This window comes from Corvus kubaryi, unplaced genomic scaffold (assembly GCF_017639235.1).
Source record: "Corvus kubaryi isolate FWS band 111438036 unplaced genomic scaffold, C.kubaryi_AGA036_p1.0 37396, whole genome shotgun sequence".
Lineage (NCBI taxonomy): Eukaryota > Metazoa > Chordata > Aves > Passeriformes > Corvidae > Corvus > Corvus kubaryi.
Genome location: NW_024581135.1, coordinates 19,182,093 through 19,202,684, shown reverse-complemented (window position 1 = coordinate 19,202,684; position 20,592 = coordinate 19,182,093). Strand labels below are relative to the sequence as shown.

General features: G+C 40.7%; 1 protein-coding gene across 2 annotated transcripts in view; it reads right to left on the bottom strand.

The window, feature by feature from the left end:
• CERS6 (ceramide synthase 6) overlaps positions 1-17,500 on the bottom strand; it is a 112,687-nt gene extending 95,187 nt beyond the window's left edge. The window contains exon 1 of one of the 2 annotated variants that reach the window (XM_042041708.1): positions 17,178-17,500. In XM_042041708.1, the coding sequence (XP_041897642.1) occupies positions 17,178-17,347 (170 nt within the window). In that variant the 5' untranslated portion in view covers positions 17,348-17,500. The remainder of the gene's footprint in view (positions 1-17,177) is intronic. The other variant, XM_042041709.1, reaches the window with a different exon arrangement.
• Positions 17,501-20,592: the final 3,092 nt, after the last annotated feature.

Genomic DNA, 20,592 nt, shown 5'->3' with positions numbered 1-20,592 from the left:
TTGAATAGTGGTGAGATAGTATGTCTGTATTTACCTAAATGATACTTCCTTCTTTAATCTTTCATTTCTAAATCCTGCCCCAAAACGAGAAACATGGTCTGAGATTCAAAAAGGTGTTTTTTCATCATTGTATTCAACAGATAAATTGTACAATAACTTGAGAAACTTCATTTCTGTTAGTATGGTTTCTTGTTCCACAATTCAACCAGAAATGGGTGCCGTTCTTTAACAATGTCTAGCAGAACAACATTGTCAACTAGGTTTGCTTCCTATATGATGCAAATTTTATTTTTACTTCTAAAATACCAGCTGAAATTACATAAATCAAGCTGGAAATTACTTTTTCCTTCATTTATTAAAAAAGCTACTCAAACGAATGTTTTATACAATTTAACAATAGCTCTCAAGAACATTCAAACTGTATTAAGTAAATAAAGTGATTTTTTTCAATTGTTTAAATTCCTTCTGTTAGATCATCAATCGTATCTTATGACTGATAGTCTAATGACAAATTTAACAGAATATCTCCCTTATGAAAGAGGTGTTTCTCAATAAGGAAATAAAATATGCAGATTTTTTTTCCTAAGCCTCAGTTATTGGGAAAATACCTATGAGTCTTTCAGGGAACAGGTCTTGTCCTTTATTGGGTTCTTGCCATAATGAACATCTGCTCAGTCTATAAATTAATTGCTGAAAACATCTTGTGCTTCTAGATGATCCAGGCAATCATAACTGCTCTGGTTTACTAGAGAACATTACCATTTCTCTCACACACAAGGTACACATCCCTCCTTACAATACAGCATAAAACAAGAGCAATTATTTGGCATTATTCTTAATGCCATAAAAGAAACTTCTAGCGCTAATCAAGTCATAAAAGTAGCACACTATTAGGTTCCCTAGATGATTTAAGCAGTACTTTTGTATTGTGATAGCTTAAGAATATGAAGGATGCCTAGCTGATTTGAAATGGTTTTTATCTTAAAATCAACAATCCTTTTATCAGTCTTGGTTTGCCAACAGCAGAGTTTGTCAGGCAGTTGCAATGGGCAAAGAAAATTCCACTTTAGACAACTCACTGCAAATAATAATATTTCTCTTTCCTGCAAAAGGCCCACAAGACTCAAATTTCAACTGTTTGCTCCATGCTCAAGGTCTCCCATTGTTCTTGGCTATACTGAGGTTTGTCACCTCAGCTATAATTCCTCTGTTCTTGGAACTCTCAGCTCACCAAACAGAAATTGGCTCATTTTAATATTACTTTTAACCTCTACAGATGCAAATCACTTTCCCTAATGACATTTAACAAAAATCTCCTGTATTTCCTTTCAGTTACCTTTCATACCAGTTCCTGGTCTCATCGACCATCCAGGGTCATGGTGAATGATAAGGATCCGATCTATCACTAAGATCTTCCAGAAGTAACAGCACCTGCATTTTCCAACCAAACCTGGAAGGTTATTATTGACTTAATTTGGAAAGACAAGAAATGGTGCTATCCCTCCCAAATAACAGATTTCTAGATGTCATCAGCAGAGATAAACAGACACCAGTCCATAATCACTTTGGGTCACATTAGCCAGCTGGCACCTCTTAGCTGTCATCTGCCTTCATAAAAGATTCTGCAAGAAGATGGGGGTGGTGCCTGGGCATGCTACACCCTTTCATGTGGGACAGGACTGCAATGACACAAACACTATGGCTTTCTTACTGCCAAAAAAAAAAAAAAAAAAGAGTAAAATTTGAATTCTTCTTAAGAATTTTCAGGTCTGTTCCATGAACAACTTGAGGAAGACAAAACATACACACATCAAGCCTCTTCCTTGCCTTTGAATTTAGAAGTGTATCTGAAGGAAACAGTTGCAAACATATTTTTTTCTGGTGACACAAACAAACAGGCATGCCTGGTTACACCACATTCCACCCAGGTGCACAGACTTACATCATGGTCATGTTTTCCCCCCACACACTGCATCTTTAGTCCCACTCCCCTCTCCCACACTCCAGAATACACCTGTGTGGTCCTTCCTATTCTACTTCTCTGCCCCATTCCCCCCTCTGGTCCTCAACCTCTCCATTTATGATTTTTATATAGCAAGTACAGGAAGAATTTAGCGAGTAATTAGTTCTCTAAACTTTAAATTCCAAGTAAGCAACAGAAGTGTCAAGATACTGAAAAGCAGCAGATTGTCACACCACAAGTCATGTGGTTGCTGCACTGCATCTCCACAAAAATTATCTACATTACTCACACTCATGAGGGGGTTGACTTGTCGTGATCTGTCATTCGAGATGCAAATATTTATTGATGGCACAGAAGTATTCCAACTTCTGCTTTTATTACTCATTATTTTAGCACTGTTAAGCGGCTTTGGAATGACAATTCACTCAGCCTGTTCTACAGTAGGATCAAAAGAACTTACATTTTATCACTATTTTGTTTATACCATAAATAATCCAGCTGCAGGACAAAGATCTAAATCTAGAACTATAAACTGAGAGCTGAAGCACATTCCACTAGTGTGCTACTGTCATAAATAAAGCCTAAGAGGAAAAAGCCCTTCATTAAAATTGCAACTATTACAAGAGAATAACATTGTAAGTAATTTTAATTTTGTGTCCTTAATACCATTCAGGTGTCCAAAAGCATTATTAAAATACAGATTTTTAATGAGCTCCAAAATTTATTTCTTTTTAGCCAAATAAAGAGGACACATCCCTTTGGTATAGAGCACTGCCACACACAGCAGCCCTCCTCCACTCACAGGTCCTCATGCGAAGCATTATACCATGCTTAGTGTAGAATACCATCAGCATTTCCTTCTGCTGGTTTTTCACCTTTACACAGTCTTACTACATGCAGCCAGTGACCCAGCCATCCTATTATTTATTGCTCAGACCTTTCTCAACTTAATACGCATTAAGTTCACTTTATAAACCTGTGTCTGAAAACACCCTTTCAAAACAGGCAATTAATCCCCTTTACTATTATTGTTACTATGCTTTCAATACAATTTCAGAGGTAAGGAACAAGAAAGTAAAAACCCCTGACTGTGTATGACTCTTCTGAGCACCCTGTAAATGGATGGTAAAGCAAGGTGATACCATTAAAATTAAGACAGTATGACAGCTTACATTTCGCTATCACAAAGAGTAGCTTTTGTTTCTTTTAACTAATAAGCTAGAAAATTTCCAGGTGAGACAATATTTAAGAAGGTGTTAAGAAGCAAAAAAAGCTAACTCTCCAGTGGCTGCTAGAGCTTGGAGCTGAAAGTGCCTTTTTTCAAGATTTGAGTTCTCCAAAACAGATTTCTGGTAAGGATTCCCACAAGCCCTGCATGTTTTGTAGTTAATTTCATCTTCTTCCAGGTCTGTCCTTGTCAAACTAGGAATGGGACTGATTAATGGTGCTCCTTCAGAAGTGGATGCTTCATACAGTTGATGGCCACTGCCAATCACTGAGACCTTATAATTTAAGAGAGGGGGAAAAAATATCCCATAAAACTCCAGTGTGAAGGTGAAATTTTCCATCTTCCTCCTTCTGCTCTATCCTCACATACCCCAGACACATTCTGAAATTATTCCAGGACAGAAGCAACTGCACCTATAAAATTGGACTATACAGTCCAAGAGGAAAGGAGCTTAGGAGCTCAGCAGAACTGCATTAAGTTCTAAAACCTTCTTGCTATCTGTGATAGTTCTCACTAAACAATATGAAAACTTTTTGGAACCAATAAGCAGTTACTGTAGTTATGCTCATATTATAAATAAAAGATGCCAGGCCCTACAATAGATTACTCAAAATAATCAGCAGAAAACACAAGCACACTAATTTTTAGTCCTCTGCTTGACTGCAATACTCAAATATAGACCTTCTGAGGTCAGGAGCCTCACTCTTTCAATGTCAACAGCAAAACCAGACCAATATACTTTTCATTACTTTCCCATGGGCCGGAAGTGTGGAGGATCAAGAGGACGCAAGGCCCACTCCTGTGATTAAGCTTTCTGGTTGATAACTGCTCTTCTGTAGGCAAAGCTGAGAGGGAACATTGGCCAAGCCTTCAGTTGAAGAGAGCTCAGTGAAAGGAAGCTGAAAGAAAATACAGGGTGGATCCAATGAATGTGTTCATTATGCAAGTGTACTCATTCAGAGGCCTCTTTATGTCATTCAATATAAACAAGTATTTGCAGCACTACCAGGCAAGGCAAAAATGCCTTGTTGTGAAGCAGAGTGGAAGACTAGTTGAGACAGTAATGGAGGTCACCACTACAGCCTGTTTTAATATCAACATATATACATACCCAGTTACACTCTCTAAATCACAAAATCATCACATGTGGAACAAACATGATGATCATCATCATCATGACACTTTTCTTTTTGTTTGTACTCAGAGCTCTTAATAGCTGCTTATATTTTTACTCTGGCAGTGACTACAGTTTACATAGAACGCCTGGGTTCACATTAAGCTACCTGTCACATGGACTGACAGCAATGCAGTTGCCGCACACTGCCTACTAGGCCAACACCTGAATACTACTTCCAAGCCACCCTACACGTGTAGACAGGAGCTACAACCACTGCACAGATGTATCAGATTTTCTTCTCCACCATAAAGTAGCTTTGTGCAAGAGTAGAACTGAGGCAGGACACAGGAAGGTCCACAAGGTGCTTACCAGCAGCTTGTCACTGAGCAGCAGGCTCAGTCTTTACTCACTATTAGAGATGTTCTTGTTAAAGGCACCGAGGGAAGGAGTAGCAAGGCTAGCACATTGTCCCTTCTACCATCACCCTACAGTTCCATCACCCTACAGCATACAGGAGCACTTCTTACTCTGTGAAAAAAAGAGCAAGTCATTCTTGTTAACATCAGATGTTAACTAACCTTCTGTGTGCGAGATTTCCTGACAAAATGAATACTTTACAGCTGCATATATATTACTAGTCCTGAAAAAATGGAAGAGGGGGGCAAACGTGGCACTTAGTCAAGCAAAGAAAAATGCAATGCAAAATAAAAATATATTATTTAATGTATTTATATGTATGTTTATATATGTATAGAGATGGAATTGTTTCTGCTTCCTAATTACTAAAACAGCAACCTAAATACTAGATTAGATCACTACATTACTAAAACTCCATGGCTACACATGAACATACAAAATGTCATAAAATTTCTGGTCTTTCACAGAAGTTACATGCTGATAAAACACCAGAACTCAGCAAAAGCTGATTTCTGATTTATATTGACAGAAGATCAGACTCAGGACGTTTGAGTAAATAAATTATATTTAAGTGTTAATACTTAAATACTCAAACCAGTTTGACCACCCTCAAAGAAACTAATTTACACCACCAGCAGACCTCACTGTATGCAAATAATCCAATAAAACTGTGTGACAAAACTCTCTTCATGCATGTAATACAGTTTCATAAAATCAATGCCCTTTTTACATTAAAAATCATCTCGGAAAACAAATGCTAATGTTGGAAGAACAACAACTACAGTCTGATGTATGGATTCCAGGACGTTTCACAGGAAACTCTATGAGTCACTGGGCAGGGAGCATGAAAATCTCTGACCCTTATTTTATCATGTATGACTTAAGATTTACCAGTCCATGTGCACCAGGCAGACCTAAAGCTTTGCAAGAGGTTCACAGTAGCCCCAAGTGAAGTTAATATAAGTCAGAAAAAGAAGACAAGATGCAATTGGTAATACCTGGATTCCAAAGACTGTTATTATATATGAAAATGAACCAATCTAGCTTTTTATATGAAATTTCTACATGAGAACAAGAAAAGGTAACATGCTGGATACTACTGCCTTGGCTCTTCATTCCAACAAGCCTTCCCCAAGAGAGAAACCCACCACCACAAATAAAAAAAAAAGTTAAACAAGATCCATAGTAACACCTTCTTATTGTGGTCAAGGTCTCAAGTCAGCCACAGGTACGCAAGGAAAGCAGAAGTCCTTTGCATATTGTACACAAAACACTGGATATGGAGGACTGAAATCAAAGAATCACTTTATGGACCACATGGTTGGCAATATCCTTGCTTTGACAGCTACCTCCTTCTCCGTATATAGTCTCTCAATGTTCTGTGCTCTAGTCTGAGAGCTGGAAGAGGATGGCAGATTATTTAGCAGATGTCATTTTCTTAGTCAATGCACTTGGGTTATTTTCAAACCATTTAAAAAAAATATTTCCTGGTATAGATACAGGACTTTACAGAAAGAAAATGTGAAGGAAGCTATAGTTTGTTCCTGATAAACATGTGAAGGGTTTTGACCAATACATTGTTTTTCACCAAACTGAGAAAGATTCTTGATAAAATTAGGATCAGCTTGAAACCCCTGAGAACCCTTAAAAATAAGTGTAAAAGCAGATGCTTCAAGGTAAATTTGACATTTTCCTTCCTTTGAGACAACTTACTTAGGAGATTTGTTATTAGTATTTAAAGCTCTAAACCACAGTGGTGTTACACCTGAATATTCCCACTGGGAAACAAGGCAAAACACAAGTAATTCTTATGTGATGGATACAAACTGCTAGGTTCTCTTCAAACCTTGGAGTCAGCTCTCAACAGAAGAGTAAGCAAGAAGTGTTCTATTTCTGCTAGTGCACTTTTCATCTTGACAACTGAAGGTAAATGTCAGCCTAGAGTTTCACACTCTTGCCATGACTCTAACAAGAGGTAATTTTTTCCTCCAATAAAACACAAAACAGATAAACAGAAAAACACAATGAAACTTCCTGTGCATCATGCATATAGATACAAACTAGTTAACTCTGGTGAAGAATGTATGCTTCTGGAGGCTGGCAATGCTATGGAGATCTAATTTCTATCTCTACATCCTTGTCTTGGTAACCAAAACCATTTATCAGAGTTGGCTGAAAGTCAGGACATCTGTTCCTGATGAAATTTTGATATTTCTAACTTTCCATTTCATTCCAAACTGGAAGAAAACCAAGTATTTTTCATGTTTCCTATAAATGCTCTAGAAAATAACAATTCCAGATTAGCATACAACAGTACCTCCAATTAGGAGATAGGATGTGTTGTGTCAAATATCAAACTGTTTCATTATCGCCCCAACCAGTGACATTTTGAAATATCTCATTTTTTAGACCAGTCAATATTTTTCATTCACTCCTTATGACCATTTTTAATGTAATGATATTTAAAAAAAAAAAATAGAAAAAAGCACATTGTATCAGAGTGATATGATGCCACTGTGGTATATAAATTATCCTCTGTCACACACACATACAAATAAACCATGCATTTTATTACCAATATAAAGAATTAGTGAATGTGAAGCTAAAGACTGGCTTCTCTCTTTTTTTCCCGTAAGTCTGATTTACTCTTATTATCTTGAACACAACGGGAATAAAATCTTTTCCAGTAAGGCATGTGATTTCTGTTTTCTATTGTCTAAGTACCACTTCCTGTGAATTTTTTCAGAACCAAAATTATCTTAAAGATATTGCAGCGTTGAGAAGAAACAACTTAAGGGGAACAAAACTAAAATTATCCTCAAAATGGCCTGTTAAAATCAAATTTTATGCTGTAGGAGACTCAAAGCATCAATCCTAGAGAAGAACAGAATGTGTTTATTTCAAAGCAACTCAGACTTCATTTTGGGTACCCATAAGGTAATTCCTGTCTTAGATAGAGGAGGTCCACATCTATTTCTCAATTTGCATTCCATCTGCTCACACATCAGACTACAGTAAAATCAAAAGACCCATCCCACAGAAAATAGAAAATCCAGACGTCCATTCAATCAAAAGTTACATGCTCTGCCCTAATTTTTTTCCGTAGGCTTTCAGTGAACTTCAACTTAATCCTCTCCTATTCAATTTTCCAACACTGTTTACAAACTTCATCCAGACATAGTTCTCAGGAGAGCCCTGCACTGATGTCATTCAGTGAGGTTTATGATTTCACACAAACACCAAGGTTGGAAGAGACCTCTGGAGATCACCAAGTCTGCTGGATGGTCCATTAGTACAGGACCATGCTCATGCTTTTTGAGTACATCCACAACTGGAGACTCCACAGCCTCTCTGGCTAACCTGTCACAGTGTTTCACCACCATCCCAAGAAAAAGTTTGTTATGTTTAAACAGAATTTCCTGCATATCAAATGCTTCTTGCCTCTTGTCCTTTCACTGTACACCACTAAGAAGAATCTTTATCCACCAGAACTCCCTGGACTCCATCTACAGTTCAATTTGTCATCATCACAGCAATGCAATCACTGTTAATTTAGTACAAGTGTTGTAATACTGGGAAATGTTTGGCACTGGAACTGATCATATTTTCAGGCTACTCTCTTACCATATCAGTTCTCACCCTTCTCTCATACTACTGTGTGGGAAAACTTGACAGATAAGAATCAACCACTCAATTACCACTCAATTATTGCTTCAATATATACACAACACGTTTCTGCTCGTGGTCTAACCACCTGCTTTTCTTTTTCTCAACAGTTTTTTTTCCAACATGATGCCCATAACAGGAATTAATTATACCCAACTGGACCTGATCATCTCATCCAGAAGTATGCTTTGGACAACCACAAGTATTGAAGTAGGAAGTTTAAGAAAATCTAATGGACAAATGCAGAAAAGCTTGTCAACAAGCACACGTTCATGACCCACTCATTTCCTAGACTTTGTTTTCAACAGAAGCAACTGGTCTTACCAGTTGCAAGGGGGATTCTGGTCTTGACAAAGCACTGGTCTCATTTGCTATAGCAGAGCTCAGGAGAGCCACAGCCCTGACAGTCAACTTCTGAGAGGCTGAGTTCACCCACCACCCCAAAAATTTCTGAACTCACTTTCATTTCATGTAGATTTAATTTTGTCTGCTTTGTCACACTGTAATGCCCACTGGTTTAGACTAGCATTTTATATTTATGCTGCCCACTTACAAAGTTTCAGCAGTTGCCATCTCAAGGCTATTTTCTGTGCATCTTAAGGAACATACCCTGTTCAAGCAGTCCCATTAATAAAAGTACACCAAGCAGTCTATCTCCAACTACGGAGGCAACTGCGTCTCAGCAATAGATACATCACACAGTCACAACAGACATGATGAACAGTGAACACAAGGGATATTACAACATAACACTCTCATCTTCCTTCACATTACTTCTGTGTTCAGGAACTGCTTTTGAGTAGGCTCTTTATTTTGAGCTATAGAGCACAGTCTTATTTCCAAATAAGCAATTCCCTGCCAGTGCAGGAAAGCATCTCTCATTAGCCTAGGCAGTTTAGCTTGTTTGTACCATGTCAAGGTAGACAGTATTGGTACAAAAGCAGTTTTCATAGTTTAAAGTTCTGTCAAACACCACAGGAGAGTATAAACAGAGTAGTCTCCGCTTCCACTCCCTTCTCAGTGAAAAGATGGGAGTCCCACAGACATGGTAAACAACAGTTTGGAAGTGGAAGTTCAGGTATCTATACAATATCATATAGAACTGAATTCAGTCAGGAACAGAGGTGAAAAGGAAGTGAAGAAATCCCAATGTTGAAGCGAGGGTTTCAGCAACATTTCTATTAAGCCTTTTTCTCTTTCTGCTTGTGGAACTAAAAAATACTAACTTTATCTCAAAGGATGACAAATGGGCAGTGAGTAGATGTGATGACACCATATGTAATGTTATTTCACTACTGATAAAAATAGAGCTACCAGCTTTCGCAAATGATGGACAAACATTACTGCATGCACAAATACTCAAACAGCCTCAAGTAAGATTTTATGCCAATGAACACATTCCAAGCTCTAACCTCTGTTTGTGCACCAGTGTGCACTATGTCAGCTAGATTTTTTTTAATATAGTACTATAGGTTATAGCCCTCATCCATACAGGAGAAACCAATACAACAAAGATATTACTAAAAGGAAACTTCTACTGCACTTGCACTGAGAAAAAATGCAAGTGATTTAGGTATTTTAACTATCTTAGTGTGACCTGTGAGTGCAAAGAAAGCTTTTCAACATTTCAGATCAAACTTTAAAGTGCATCATTTACAACATTAAAATGAATTTTAGGTTAGTGAACCTGAAAGATACTTCATAATACAAGGTAGTCTGAAGAACCTTAGCATTTCATTCTTCCCTGTGCAAAAAATAACTTGGATTAATAGCCAATATACAAATACATAGGTATCTTACATATTAAAAAACACGTAACATCGTTAACTGGATGTTAAACTCCTTCACAATTCTGAAACTTTCTTAGTAATTGTACAATTACCTTGAGAGTTAAAATTTGATTGTGCTACATCAGTAATAGTTACATGAAGCTTTACAACTGCTCAGAAACATTAAAGCTTAACAACAGCAGAATTTGCTATTAAGAGAGGTAGTAACTACACAGGGAAAAAAAATTACAGTTTAGTCTCTGGTTTTTGTGCAGAAGTCACAGCTTGTGTTACAGGTCCACCTGAAAACCATCCCTAAGATTACAACTGACTGTGCTAGACTCCAGTTCTCCCATTCTCCCACCCTGGCTGCAATTTGACTACTTCAGAATAACCAGAAAGGAATTGCCAGAAACTGGTGGATGCCATATGGTGTAGAGTTAGTCTTCCGTAAGGACTATGTGCTAAAAGCACTTCCTCACAGAGGACAGAAGTTCTCAGCCCATCTGATTGTCAGAAACTGCTCACCTTAAAGCAAGACATTAGTGATTCCTCCTGTTTCAAATGACCAGAGACTCGCATGTTTCCCTTCCTTTCCCTTGACCTGGATCTCCCCCAAAATCTGTAAGTGCTCAGTGAGTGAAGAAAGTCACTCTGGTGGGAGACACCAAGCAATCAAGCTGTTAGATGAACAACTCCAAGAACTGTTCATACACATCATATGCTCCTGATTGTCCATAAGGTGTCAACTACAGTCTTAAGTGTACTACTGGATATTATATAAGGTTACATCACTTACGAACGCTATATACTTTAATGCTGTAATTTTAACTTTCTTCTCAAAACTCCAAGACCACCTCAAGACAGGCATAGAAACACCAAATGCTAATAAACTGTCAACCAACTGCAGGCATGGGATATTTAACAAATTGAAAAAAAAGAACAAACCTCCCCCCTCCTCCGCTCCCAAATATGGTCAAATAAACACTGTTCAGCTCAGGTGTCAACCGTGTTGACAGAAACAAAGACAGATTTAAGGGAACACAGTATCCCAAATGTTCATTTACTAAATATTTTGGATGGACTAATAAGACACTGGTCTGCAGATGCAGCATACCAGAAGCTCTTATTTTTCCAAGAACAAATCCTTAGCAAATGCCTGTTAATCAGGGACAGAGGCAGAAGTAGGAGCAGCAAAAAGATACACAGGTAATTTGGATCCAATTGCGCGGTTACAAGAATCCAGGCAGGAACCAAATTGGAGTTCCTACCAGTAACTGGAACCCGCACTCAGACAAAACCCCTCTAACAGTGGCTCTGCCTCAGTAATAGGCTCCCAGCACCCACTAGTGACCTGCCATTGAAACCTTTCTATTGGCAGAGCTGTGGTTTAGCTGTCATACTTCTCTCACACGGATATTTTAGGAATTAGTTTAATGGCATTCTCTTCTGGAGCTCAGCATGCATTCCCCATTTAACTCCTAATTTTAAGATTGACACTAATGCACATCTGTAAATGGCCCTACACGAAGGACATTCAAACTGTTTGCATTTTATCTACTCCACCTTCTTTTAAAGGAACACTCTAAGCCGATATGTGAACACACAACCACATTACCAACAGAGACGTGCACCAGCCAGACTGGCAGGACTAGCGTGCATGAGCATACCCTGCACTGGTCTGAGCTGGTAAGACAGAGGCCAAGACAGACAACAGCTCTCCAGGTAAAACAATAATTTTTTTGGGAAGTATCTGCATGTGTGGCTGAAGCTCAACCCTGCAACCCTAGGAAACAAAACCTGGTTATATAAAGAAAAAGATAAATGACAGAAGAGTAGTAACTTAAAGAATTACAGAGAAATGGATAGTACAACCAGCAACATATAAATGCATTTTACAGCTACTTACTGCTAATGCTCTGTTGTTAGTTTTTAAAAAGAAATTGGTTTAGAGTTGAAAAGAAATAGTTTTTTAAGTTATTTTCTTTCCAGTGTCTGTCTTTTCATAGAAGTTAGCAATTTCAATATCCTATTCAATTTCAATGGAATTAAGCACTTAGTAAGTAGTAATCCCACAATAAGGAAAAGCCCTACAGGTCATCTTATGAAAAAAATAAATTACAAAAAAAACCAGAGAAAGAACTGAGAAAGTTATTGTCAGTGAACATATACATCCACTTACACACAAGTGAATTACACCTGAATGATCAGATTTTGCCTAACACACAAGGAGGTAAGCAAAAAATCTATAAATATTACCGCCTACAAAAAGTTGTTGACAGAAATAACCATCAGTGCCCCACCCAGCCTCCCCAGATGAGGTTTTGGGCTGCTGGAAGTACAGCACGTTTGTACGCTCTCTTCCAAAATTTGTCTAGCCTCCTTTCTGTTGTAAAAACCCACTGATACTAGATGTCCTAGGGAGTACAAAAATCCAATCTGTATGTGTTCACTACACACCAGAAACACTTGTAAGACTGTAGGTATTGTCATCGGAATGCATTTTTATAGTTAGCAAAAAATATATATACATGCCCATACAGTCCTTGTATCATGTCACCCAGACCCACTAGGAATTCTACTGTGTCATATTAAATGAGAGTCAGCTGAGGTTACCTTTGAGGCTGAATTATCATTATAAAAGCAAAGTTTCATATAAAAGCCTCAATGTCTACAGCATCTTGACTGGAGTAATAGTAAATGATGTGGCTGGTTCAGTTCAACTCAATGCAGTGGAGGGCTGTTGCTACATATAATCAAGCTATCTCTGACCTTATGAGCCATTCCATCAACTGCAGAATATCAGCATCACCTTTGAGAACTGCTACCCATCAAGACCAGATGACAATAAAAGCAGTATAAGCCTAGTTTGCTGATTCATGGAGTGATCTCATTAGATCTGATCCCAAACTGCTGCTCACAAGATGAGGGAAATAAAATATAGTGCAACTACAGTGCAAAGAAGAAATATGAGTAACTTGAATAGATGAGCCAAGTGTGAAGAAAGCAGTAATATCAGAGTACTTGACTCAGAAGATTGCTGGACCACATCAGAAATCTGCTTAGTCAGAACTCCTTTTGGATTATTCAGTCAACTTCTCCCTTGAGAGAAGTCTCTGAAACAGAAGTGTTACCCTCTTTGTGTCCAACAAGCATGCTGATTGCTGAGTGAATGTTGCTTTTGTATAAGCGCATACTCCTCACAGAAGATGTGCTTAGCAGTTTAGGAAAGGATGCTGCTTCTGAGCAGTGACGTCTAGTGCAGAGGGAGAAGAGCCATGTTATCCCACAAGCAAAAGAAGAAAAATTGTATTTGCCCAGAATAACAAGTGTTCTTTATCTTCTTTAGGGCAATCAAAACTACAACACCCTGCTGTTAGTAAGACCAGTTTCACTTCAGCTTTAACCTGTCTTTCCCACACTAGGAAAGGATCCAGGGAGACAGAGACTTACTACTGAGCACTTATATTATCTGAAGGCATTGTATAGTACAGGGGGTATCCTTAATTGCTTACATGCCTTTAAAAAACGTAGTAAGACACACAAAATGGATACATACTATGGTGAAATATGTTCCCACATTACCACTGCATTGCTAAACTCCTGCCGTCTTCCAAATTACTAGGTAATACTATCTTTATGCTTAGCTATTATAGTTTTCTAAAATGTACTTTGTGCTTAAAGAAAGAGATGAATGAGAAGGAAGGAAAAAGAGAAAAGGCTATTAAAGTATTTTAACACCTCATCCATAACTATGATAACCTTGACTCAGATATATCGACTAAATCTCATGTCTCTGAGATTATACCTCACACCAAAGTTTATTTCAGGAGCACTCATCATCATCAGATCCACTTGCTGAAGCTATTGGGCATACAATTAATGTTCTAATCTACACTTTCATTCAAGAGGGCTGGTCAGGGATAGCAGGACAAGGCAATCAATAAAAAGTAGCTCATTTGAAAGGAGAAAAAAAAATTAGGAAGTGTCTAGATTATTTTCTTGTCTTGGTTAGCTGATTCACCAAACCAGTAACAAAACAACTACAACAAAGATCCCCACAGGATTTGTAATATAATCCGTAAATAATACGTGTGTATGTATAGAACAAAATTTCCAGGTTCTATCATTTCAATTCCACCTACAAATATGTACACAAAAATACATATGTATATAAACAGGTATGTCAACTTTTAGCATTGCAAGTTGCATTCCCCAAACATATCAAGAGCTTTGTAAGCAAAGATATGTAAAGTCCAACTCCCCCAAACCGTATTTCTTACTAGTGTGAGGATTCATGAAGTTAGTGACCGTTTCTATGAAGCACAGGAAGTAAACCACACTACTCCAGCAGCCATTATTTTCAGCTGCTATGAAGCAGTCTGAAAATAATGGATATGAAACACGTAATCAGATTCTTAACACCTTGTGTCTGCTTACCTACCAGTATACAGAACTACAAGAGCACCTGTATTAGAGTTAGGGTATCTTACAAAACAAAAATAGAGAATACATCGATGTTACAAATACTACAGTATAGACATAGATCTAAAATACATCTCCAAGTTTTTTAAAATGTATTACAGAATCTATTTTTATTTTTTCTTCAGTTGCTACCATTGCAACTGCTAAACATTTGCAAGAGCATGTTGCAGGATGCAGCATGTACATCAGTCACCCACAACTCCAGTTTTGAAAGAAAAACATTTTCATACACAGAAGAAAGAAAAAAAAATCAATTTTAAAGATATTTGCCTCTTCCCCCTTCTAAATCTTGTATAATTGTAGATCTTTAATTCATGATATGCATGAAGCATTTCTGTAGCTCCCAACAACCAAAGCACAGAAATCTGAAAAAAACAATTAACAATAAGCAATAATAAGGTTTGATCATTCCCCCATTCGAAGTCATATACAATCCCCTTGCTTTCATCAGTGGAAACAGGTCCAGTTGCTTTTGCTCGGCCTGCTTTAATAAAATGCTCTACATGAAAAATCACTACCGTACCATGCCACGTAGATTAATCCCACACAAAACTGCCTGATCCTACTCTCACAGTGGAGTCTTGAAATATATTTTAATTTTAAAAGGAAAAAATACATACCTAAGTAATTGTTAATAAAACATCTTTGGTAGTCTCTCACCTACAATCAGGCTAGCAGAACATATTTCTAGATATAAATTTCAAAATCAGTCTAATGAGTACAAGAGAATTTTAAAAAGTACTGATTTTCTCATCTGTATGTATAACACTTAAAAATATAATGCATTGCAAAATTAAAAATTACTTTAAATGAATTAAGAAAAATAACCAGAGTAAGAGGATACAAACTACTACATAATCAGAGTACCTTCTACAATGCTAACACATGAGAATTAGCAGAAATGTGAATTTAACTTGAGGCTGAAACTGTCTTTCTGACTAACTGTTCCTCCATCAAAACACAGTCCTGCTGTGATGCATATTGCAGTTCAGATGGCAAGAGGTGCAATATCACGCACTCACTTTCAACACTCAAACGTACACATCATACAGATTGCAAAGAAAAAATTTAATTATTTGACATCATCTAAATACTTGTAATTGTACTCATTACTCCAGTTGTAACTATATTGCAGTATTTAACTCAACTGTTCCAATTAACTTTTCACAACCTCAGATTTTCAGGCAGATGACAACTTCTGCTGTCTTGTTCAGTAAATCTGTAAAGCAACACAGAAGTTAACAACAGCCCGTGACAGCTTGTTTTGCAAAACAAATATGGTCCTCTCAACCAAGCTAGGAACACTGGCAAGTTCTAACCAGGGAGAGGGAATTCTTAGGAAACGTGAAGTGGTACCTGGCAGATCAGCTGTTTTATCATTTTTAAAGCATCTTTACAGCCCTTCTCTGGCATGTAGCAACTACCGGTTTTCCTTTATCTTCCTTGACTACCCTAATAGCATGCCTAGGAAGACAACACTAGAAAACACGTAGGTGTTGGCATAAGGAATCGTTCTTTTGTTCTCTGCTGTTGAGAGAACACCACCTTTGTCAGGCGGCGCAGCAGCGTGCGCAAGTGAGCACCCACTTGGCTTCAGCTGCCTCCCCGTGACAGGCGGCCCCTGCTCAGCACCCGCACGGAAACACTCACCGAAAATACAGTCACTGCTGACCGATCGCTAGTCTGACGTCTTGTGTTTAAGTATACGTATATACGTATTTATGTGTTTGTGAGACGTGAGTTTTGAGTTCGGCAACCTCGAAGAGTGGTGAGTTTGGTTCAGAGATTAACAGTGTCTGGCGCGTTTCATCACTGAGCTCTCACATCCTGACGGCCCCGGGAGTGTTCCGATACTCGACACGGACCGCTCACTGACACCATTTGCACTGGCCACACACAACTCTGCTCAGCCCCGCTGCCCCGGGCTGCTCTCACCAAGAACCGCCCCTTCCCACCTGAGGCTCACGCTGACCAGCCGCCGCCGGCTCCCAGCCCCCCGCCGCGCAGGGGACGCAGCGGGGGCTTCGCCCGGGGTAACTCTCTGGAAAGCGGCCCTGCGGCGGGGGCATGGGCAAACTCTCCTGCCGGGACCGCTTCCCGCCGCGGCCCGTCGCCACCGCGCTTCTTGCGGAGCTTCCCTGAGAGGGGCGGACAGAACTCCGCCACAGCCCGTGGGTCGCGAGCAGACGCCCCGATCCGCGCAGGTGGCGCAGGGCCCTTCTACCCCCGCCCGCCGCGGCCAGCGCAGGTGGCGGGAGGGCTGCGCCCATTCCCGGGCAGACCTCGCCTCCTAGCGCCCGCGCCGGGCCGCGCTGCAGGCAGTGGGAACGGCGCGCCGGCTGCCTCCCGAACCTCCCACCTTCCTGCATCGAGCCCGCTACGTGACCGACCGAGGGGGCAGGGAGAACGTAAGGGCCCGGTAAGGCCGGCAGAGAAGCAGCGGCGGGGGAAGACGCTGGGCTGACAAGGCTCCTCAGCTGCCCTTGGGCCCGCCCAGCCCAGCCCGGAGCGGCGCGGGGGGCTCGGCGTTACCTTTCGAAGAGCAGCCGGATCATGAAGATGCAGAAGGCCAGGGGGAAGGCGAGGTAGAGGTCCTCCGCCTGCGGGAAGGCGGCTTCCTCCGTGCTCTGCAGGTCCGCCCAGGTGACGTTGTGCGGCAGCCAGAACCGCTCGTTCCAGAACCAGGCAAGGATCCCTGCCATCTTTGCTTTGTCTGCCGCGGCGCCCCTCGCTCCGCTCCGCCCGCGGCGAGGCGCGTGTGAGCGGCTGCCGGGAGAGAGGAGGATGGAGGCGTGTGTCAGCCCCGCACCCGCGGATGATGCTGCGAAGCGCCGCCGTGCAGGTTCCCCGCCCGGCGGGGGCAGCGGCCGCCCCGCCTGTCACACGGCCGCGCCGGCCCCCATTGGCTCCCGCCCGCGCCCGCCGCTGCTCGAGGCCCCGCCGGGCGGTCTGGAGCCGCCTTCCCCCGCCCCTTTCCCGTGCCAAAAGACCGCACCGAAGCTCGAAACTGAAGAGACGGGGTCCGAGGGAGCGGGAACCCCGTCCCAGGGGCGGTCACCGCGGCCGAGGCTGCCGAGGCAGCAGCGCTGTACCCACCGGGCATAGCCTTCGCCTCAGCGCCGGCCCGGGGCCCCGCCGCCCTGGCGGCTTCGTGTCGTGTCACCCACCGGCCCCTTCACCACCCAGCTGGGCTCACGGCGAGCCTGGAAAGGCTGTCGCCCGATTGGAATAGGCAGGTGGCAGCAGTGAAAAGCTCCCTATGAACTCTGCACAGCCACACGGACCGGGGTCGGCTGCCGCAGTCCGGGTCCCGCGAGTGACCCCTGCCCGGATCGCTGCTCCCGGCCCTCCCGGCTGAGGTGTTTAACCAGGAGCGGGACTGTCCCGGGTGAAAGGACCCTCAAACATTCAATGACTTTACTCTGAATGCGGGTACAGCAAACAGGCGTAAATGTGGCATGGAAAAGCGTCAGAAAGCACACGACTCATCAGCAACAAGATTGAGGTTAGGACTGTGGCTTTGCATTCCTGCCTGAAGAAAACCTTTTTGGTTTTACGTAGGTTTTTACTTCTGATTCCTTATGTCATTGCTGTGTCTTGCTAGAGATACACTGTAAGAGGAAAACTACAGTTGATTCCACTAAACTTTACAGCAGACTTTAGTATAGCTATAGCCACAGGACTGTATGCATGGTGGTCTAGGCGCACACAGAATTACTTCAAATAGTAGGTATACTGCTCCTGTAACATCACTATTTTGTCTGCCCTGCTGCAGTTTATTTTAGATGGCTTCCATTTTCTTCCCTGTATCATCATACTTTCCATCAGGCTATTGAATACTGAGACACAGACTTCTGCCCATGCCATACTTCAGAGTTTTGTCATCCTGCTTTTATGTGTTATGCTAACTTGCTCTTTTCACCTCACTGGCTATATTTGCCCTTCCTGAAAAATAATTGCACAGCTTCTCATGTTTGTGCTGACATTTCTTTACTGAATAAAATCGTAAGTCAAACATAGTGCTGTGGAAAACGCCACATCAATTTAAAGGAAGCAAACAACTTGGCAGCATCATATATGGAGATAATTTCCATCTAGGACATTTCAGGGAAGTTTCAGGAAATGCTTTGTCAGGATGGCTGATAAGCCATGCAGGTAAATCTGCCAGTGAATGTTTCTGTTTTATTGATGAGACAGTTTCCTAAGTGTCTGTATTATTATTCCAATTCAGTTCTTGTGGTTCCTTCTTGGGGAGAGAGTACAGACACCTAGTCCTTCAAATCGTCTGGGAAAAAGTGTGAATTCTAGCACCACTGCCAGATCTGCCTGCCCCCATCTCTTCCTTCACTTTGTCTCAGGATTATTCTCTGACATGAGCTGTCAAAATCCAGGGCTTTGCTGTAATTTCAGTTCAGAGGGAAAGCAGACCATGAGTTCCACACCGCTAATGAAGCTTTACTCACATAAAAATAAGATTTTTTGAGCATAAGAAAACATTTCTTTGCTCAAATTAGCAAGACTACTTTTATCCAGTACCAAAAAAATTGCCTATCCTTCTTCCTTCCAACTTCTCTTCCTTGTTCTCACAGTCAGATTTCACCCCTCTTCCAGCTGACCTAGAACTCCCCTAGAATTTCCCCTAGGAGCTTATCTTGCCGCACACTCTCACAAACACCTGAGCTGGCTCCTGCGCATACACATATGCCTCTCAAATCGTCCAGATCACTCCATTTTCTGAATTGATGTGCATAAGTGAGTTTTAAATGGAGATATGAGGGCATATCCTCAGAATGACCTCAGAGGCATCCACTTTGAAATCTGATGAAAAGTTCTTTAGATGTCATTTTAATATCTGTCAATACACAGATAACCATTCACTTCAGTAATAATTGTGTTTAAGGCAAAGGTATTTTTAATCAGAAAATCCCACAGGTGAAGGTGACCTGTCTTTTTGCAGCCTATTTCAATATTCTAAGTTTAGCAGTACATTCAATGTTTATGTCTGTTTTCATTCCAATAAAGTAGTTATTTCCCAGTCAGTACTGAGACTCACAAGTGCTGGTGCTTAGCTTTGCTTATGTACAGATAAAGGAAAGGAGCAGATCTTTGCAAAATGAACCTAGCTACAGTAATAATCTGATGATGCATAAGAGGTTAATTCCTACTGAACAATTAGTGTAATTGACTTTTGTGTCAGACTAAAATTATGTTAGGACAATAGATCTCTAGGCGTATCAGAAAATGAATAACAGTTCTGAAATGTTTGGAAGGATGACCAATTAAAAGCTTTTAATTGAATTCAAACTGTAGATGTAGCCAAGATATGACTATGGAATGAGGGTGCCTGAATACTGTGCTTTGAAGGGAGATATTACCATGGTGGGTTTTTTCCTGCCCCCTAAAGTTGTAATATCACAAAATGGAGCCAAACAGAACTTTAAAAACTGTGGTTTCATATGTGGTCTCATATCTTGAAGGAACTTACTCCATGATAGTGCTAAAACTTGGCTGTCCTAAAAGAAGGCAATGGGCTGAACCTGAGTCTGGTTCCTCAAAAACCCAGCCTGGGGACTTTGTAATCACTAACAAGAGTTAGTAATAACTAAACAAAAACAGATGCACAGATTCCCCAAAAGTTACTGAGCTTATGTTATTATTCCAAAAAGGAAAAGAGAAAACTGACAGACTACACATTGCTAGTTCAAGACCTCCTCCTGGAGATGTTTTCCACCAAAACAGGAAAAGATGCAGAAAAACCTCTTGATTTTTAAGGATTGCTGAAGAATTGAAAGCAATCAGCCAATTTTTGTTTACTCTCATTTAGTCTACTGTATTTCTGGAGTAGCATCAGGCTTGCACGTAGGCAACTGTGATAAGACTCTGGACCAGTCCCTTTAATTAACTGGGTAGTACAGGTGCCAATAACACAATCCACTGAGACTTCTTG